The sequence below is a fragment of the Pelobates fuscus genome, chromosome 2 (genome assembly GCF_036172605.1).
Source record: "Pelobates fuscus isolate aPelFus1 chromosome 2, aPelFus1.pri, whole genome shotgun sequence".
Classification (NCBI taxonomy): Eukaryota; Metazoa; Chordata; class Amphibia; order Anura; family Pelobatidae; genus Pelobates; species Pelobates fuscus.
The window spans coordinates 397213954-397220106 of NC_086318.1; the positions used below are offsets into that span (position 1 = coordinate 397213954).

Consider the following 6153-nt stretch of genomic DNA (forward strand, 5'->3'; position numbering starts at 1 on the left):
CAAACGTAGAAGGGCAGCACCGGTGTTTGTTCCAGGCGATAGAGTATGGTTAAGTACTAGAAACATTCGGTTAAAAGTGCCGTCCATGAAGTTTGCTCCTCGATATATTGGACCTTACAGGGTACTGTCTCAAATTAACCCAGTTGCGTATCGTTTAGCGTTGCCTAATGCCTTACGCATTCCTAATTCATTTCATGTTTCCTTGCTAAAACCATTAATATGTAACAGGTTCTCCTCCACGATCGCCCCTCCCCGCTCAGTTCAGGTGGAGGGTCAGGAGGAGTATGAGGTCAATTCCATCGTTGATTCTCGAATCTCCCGGGGGAAACTGCAATATCTGGTCGATTGGAAGGGTTATGGTCCTGAGGAGAGAAGTTGGGTACCTCAGGAGGAGGTGCATGCTCCCCGTCTCCGCAGGGCGTTTCACTCTCGATTCCCTTCTCGCCCTGGTGTATTCCGCCCGGTGGGCGTATCTGAGAGGGGGGGTACTGTCAGGGTACCTGCGGTCTCTACCTCCGAAAGAGGTAGAGACTTAGCTGTTCCTCCATCCAGACGGCCTGATGGCTCCCTTTCCCACGGTCTATCCGGTCATGCTAGGCCGGCCGCGAGGGAGTGACTGCCTTTTACAGCATCTAGGCAGGAAGTTGTCATCAGGAAACTCCTCCGGAACGACCTGTCACTCAATTGCTGCAGGACCAATCAGGACGCCTCGGAGGCGTGGTTACTGCTCTGAACAGGGTATTTAACAGAGCTTCTTTCATTAGCTCATTGCCCTGTCGTGGTTCTAGCTTGTTCTAGTCACTCAGTGCTTGTGTATTCTATTATCCCTTTTGGTTTTGACCCGGCTTGTTTACCTTACTCTGCTTATCTCTGTTACCCTTGATTCGGCTTGTCTCTCGCTTACCTGTCTTCTGTTACCCTCGACCTCGGCTTGTCTTTGACCATTCTATACTGTACTACTTACGTTAGTCCGGCCATTCTAAGGTCCGGTATACGTATCTGGCTACTGTTTGTACTCTGCGTGTTGGATCCCTGTCCCGATCCTGACATCTTGTTAGTATTTAGTCTAACAGACTATATGTAACTCACCTGCTCACAGGTGTCAAACAGTAAAGATGAAAACATTTTATAACTCACTGAAAGTTTTACAAAGACTACTGTTTATTAGCTCTGCAATCATTAACCCCTTAAGACCGCAGCCAAATGTACAAGTTGTGAACGAAACAAAATGTAAACAAAACCTGGCATTTGCGCTATATATCTGTCCAACCGTAATTCACCTCTTTCATATTAAATGCACCCCCCCTTATTATATATCATTTTATTCAGGGGAAACAGGGCTTTTATTTAATATCAAATATTTAGCTATGAAACATAATTTAATATGAAAAAATGGGAGAAAATAAGATTTTTATTTATTTTTTTAGTTCTACATGTCATTTTAACTGTCAATGTCATAATACTGTTTGCTTGTACTGCAATAAAATACACATATTTGTATTCAGCAAAGTCTCACGTGTAAAACAGTACCCCCTATGTACATGTTTTATGGTGTTTTGGGAAGTTACAGGGTCAAATATAGCACGTTACATTTGAAATTGAAATTCGCCAGATTGGTTACGTTGCCTTTGAGACTGTATAGTAGCCCAGGAAATTAATTTACACCCATAATGGCATGCCATTTGCAATAGTAGACGACCCAAGGTATTGCAAATGGGGTATGTCCAGTCTTTTTTAGTAGCCATTTGGTCACAAACACTGGCCAAAGTTAGCGTTAGTATTTGTTTGTGTGTGAAAAATTCAAAAAACGCCAATTTTGGCCAGTGTTTGTGACTAAGTGGCTACTAAAAAAGACTGGACATACCCCATTTGCAATACCTTGGGTTGTCTACTATTGCAAATAGTATGCCATCATAGGGGTAATTTTCATTCTTGGTCTACCATGGGGTCAAAAAGGCAACGTAAGCAATCTGGCGAATTTTAATGTGAAAGAAATGAAACACAAGCCTTATATTTGACGCTGTAATTTTTGAAAACACCATAAAACATGTACATGAGGGGTACTGTTGTACTCGGGAGACTTCGCTGAACACAAATATTTGTGTTTCAAAACAGTAAAAAGTATTGCAGCAATAATATCGTCCGTGTAAGTGCTGTTTGTGCGTGAAAAATGCAAAAAACTTCACTTTTACTGGCGATATCATCGTTGTAATACATTTTACTGTTTTGAAACACTAATATTTGTGTTCAGCGCAGTCTCCCGAGTAAAACAGTACCCCCCATGTACAGGTTTTATGGTGTCTTGGAAAGTTATAGAGTTAAATATAGTGCTAGCAAATTAAATTCCCTATACTTTCGGCATGGGTTGTCAGGCAGGTCCGGCTAATTGTAATTAATTAGGATACCTAATTATGTAAAATTATTGCATAAATATATGTGTAGAATTAATATATGTATATATATATACATATGTGTATATATACGTATATATATATATATATATATAATTTTTTTTAAATATTTTTATTTATATATAGGTATATATATAATATATATACGTATATATTTATGTATATATATATATATATATATATATATATATTATTTCGTTCTACGTGTATTTTGATATAAATATATATATATATATTAATATCACAATACAGTTAGAACGAAATAAAACACATCTATATATTTTTGAATATTTTATTTTTAATTTTTTTATTTAATTTTTTTACGTATTTACATATTTATTTTTTTATATTATAAATAAATATATATATATAACAATAATTATATATATATATTTAATCAGTATCAGTCTACGTGTAATTTGATATTAATATATATATATAATTATATATATATTAATATTAAAATACACCTAGACAGTGTATGTGTATGCGTGTATATGTGTATATATATACTTAGATCATATATATATATATATATATATGATCTAAGTATATATATATTTTTTTACACTTATTTTAACTTTTTTTTTTATTTGATTTCAGCCAGCAGGGGGACTGTCATTACAGTTAGTCCCCCTGCTGGCATTGCTGCAGCCAGCTATCCCGGCCATGTGATTGGGAGGTCCTCGCAAGGACCTCACTCTCACATGACCGGGGGGGACCGGAGGAGGAAGATCTGCCGCGGGGGGGCTCCCTGGGAGTCCCCCCAACCGCGATCGCCGGCGTGGGATCGCGGGCGACCGGGTAAGTGAATATAAACCGGAGGGCGTACATTTACGTCCTGCGGCGTTTAAAGCCGCTTTAAAAAGGACGTAAATGTACGCCCTGCGGACTTAAGGGGTTAATAGTGTTTGGGATGAATGTGCATGTAGAAATAAATAATGGCTATATATTTTAGCAGCACACCTTTACGTGGTGAGCTAGATGTAGCAGTTGTGATGTCAGGATTGGCATGGAAACCTCCCATCCCCATTCCAAGGAGTCAAACCATTTTTTGGACAGTTTGACTTCTAAAATAGGGTCTATCAGGCACCACTCTCTGCCTCCACTATCATCGCCGGAGAGCCCAGACTTCAATAGTTGGGCGCAATCAACACCTATCTCATTGGCTGAGAGCAATCAAAGCAGGGCTTATCTCATTGGTTGAGAGCAATAAATACAGGGCTTATCTCATTGGTTGAGAGGAACTAATGCAGGGCTTATCTCACTGGTTGAGAGCAAACGAAGCAAGCCTTATCTCATTGGTTGAAATAAATCAGTAGACAGCTTAGTTTAGGAGAACTAAATGATGTTCCTGCTTAGGTACTTCCAGTTCTCTGGTAGTGGAGATGGGAAAAGATGCCCAATATACCCCAGGTAAGTGGTGAGCTCGTTATAGTAGTTGTGATGCCAGGGTTGCCCTGGAAACCCCTCATCCCCATTCCAAGGAGTCAAACCATTTTTGAATGGTAAGGCTTCTTATATGCAGTCTGTCAGGCACCACTCTCTATCTCCACGACCATTGCCAGAGAGCCAGAAGTTCTACGGATATGTTAGTAGAGGTGGGAAAAGGCACCCAGCGGTCCCAGTTAAAAAGTCAAACCATCCAGAAAGTATTTGACTCCTTGCAATGGGGATGCCAGTGCATTCCTGCATCAGAACTACTATGGTGATCTGTAGTAGTTATGGTGCTTGGAATTTTCCTTTAAGTACAAGAAAGAAGCTGCCAGGTTCAAGTGTACCAGTTTCTCTGTATGTTATGCGCAATCCTAGTATTTAAGTATGAGTTTTCATAGTCGGCGCCTGGTGCCTGCACTGAATATATGAATGAAGAATATGATATTATATTTCTTCTCTAATTTCCATAACCTGCTAAGGAAATGTGAGATAAAGATCTCCCTACAAAATCACAAACATGCTATGTCGCCAAAAAACCATCCAAGTTTATAAAGAAAGGAGGGCTGATTGGACAGGGACACCCAAAAAAAATCATCATTACTGGTCCCAGTTTGATCCTGGTTACATACACTAGATGTATCATTGATAATTAGATCAATCAATAAGAAAATATATTGAGCATTGTTCTTGCTGTGTGTTTTTTCTTGCTGTGTGTATTTCTGTGCAATTCTAGCACCATTCTTTTATAAATTCTCCAAACAAGCTGTTACAAACATAGTGTAACACAAAGTGTAGATGTCCCTTTTAATTACACATTATTGTACGCAGTGTTGTAGAGGTTGCCAATTACATTAAGCATTCATGCTACAGTCATTGAGTAAGAGGTGCAGAGCAATTTTGAATAAAATCACTTCATCCTATGATAAATTAAGCACTCTGTCACTACACATATAACAACATGTTGGTAAATATGATAGACCAGAGATCTCTTAATTAATAAATATTTTATTACTTGCAGATTGTGTTCAGGAAAATAAGTGATGTGAAAAGAGAGGAAGAAGAATGGATGAAAAGCAAAAATGAAGCTCCTTTGATCCTCCCTCCAGACCATCCAGTCCGACGCCTGTTCCAGAGATTTAAGCAGCAAAAAGAAGCCCGACTAGCAGCAGAGAGGGGCATTAGAGACCCCAAAGACCGAGATATAGAGAAAGGAAACATCTTGGTGGAACATTCTGCTCGCAACACAATCAAAGCAAGTCTAGTGACAGTGACCGAAAGTCCTGCGACTCCACTTTCATTCCAGGCTGCTTCAACGTCTGGTGTATCAGACCGTGCTAAGCTATATGCTCCAGTTGCAGAAAGCATAGGAGGTAAAGTTCCGGGGGAATTCGTGAAAAGGAAAGGGTGGGCCAGATTTAGAGATGCATGTGGGAAAGGGGAGGACTGGAACAAAGTTTCCAAAGCAGAGTCTATGGAAATATTACCTGAGAGAACTAAACCTTCAGGGGAGGTTACGCTAAAGAAGACAGATTCATGTGACAGTGGCATTACAAAGAGTGACTTGCGTTTGGACAGTATAGGGGAGACTAGAAGTCCTCAGGATCGAAGTCCTGTGCAGACAGAAGTTAAACACACTTTTTATCCCATCCCAGAACAGACTCTCCAAGCTACGGTGTTAGAGGTGAAGCATGAGTTAAAAGAAGACATTAAAGCTTTGAATTCAAAAATGACAAATATCGAAAAACAGCTTGCAGAGATACTAAGGATATTAGCCTCCAGAAGGTGCTCTCAATCACCACAAGAGATATTTGAAATATCAAGGCCGCAATCTCCGGAATCGGAAAGGGACATATTTGGATCAACCTAAGATTTACTGTGAGAAGAATAGAATTCTAAACACATGTGATGTATTTAGCTTTTAGGTCCGGCACTGCCACCGGTGCCTTGAACAGTTCGTTCTGAAGCTGCAGTGTCATTAAGGAGGACTTTGTCGTGGTCAAAAACAGGCGTGCTCCCTGCGTGAAGATGGGCAGTGTCTAATAACAAATGTGCATATGGCAGCTTCGTAGAAAACTCTAGAAATCAAGAACGTTTATAGGTTATAAAATATGTTCTCTTTTCTGGCTGTTGCTGGGAAATTTAAAGGTGCATTCATAATATACAGAATCCATCTAAACCTACAAAAAAAAAGAGAAAAATCTCTATAACAACCACAACCAGATGTTGGCATTGCTTATCCCGTTGTTGTTGTGCGGATTCTTTATTTTTAATTGAATCAGTGCTGTCTTACATATAAAAAGTGCTT

General features: G+C 39.5%; 1 protein-coding gene across 2 annotated transcripts in view; it reads left to right on the forward strand.

Annotated features, from left to right (window-relative positions):
* KCNH1 (potassium voltage-gated channel subfamily H member 1) overlaps positions 1-5715 on the forward strand; it is a 476905-nt gene extending 471190 nt beyond the window's left edge. For both annotated transcript variants that reach the window (XM_063443862.1, XM_063443863.1), the window contains one exon: positions 4867-5715. In XM_063443862.1, coding sequence (XP_063299932.1) covers positions 4867-5715 — 849 coding nt within the window. The remainder of the gene's footprint in view (positions 1-4866) is intronic.
* Positions 5716-6153: the final 438 nt, after the last annotated feature.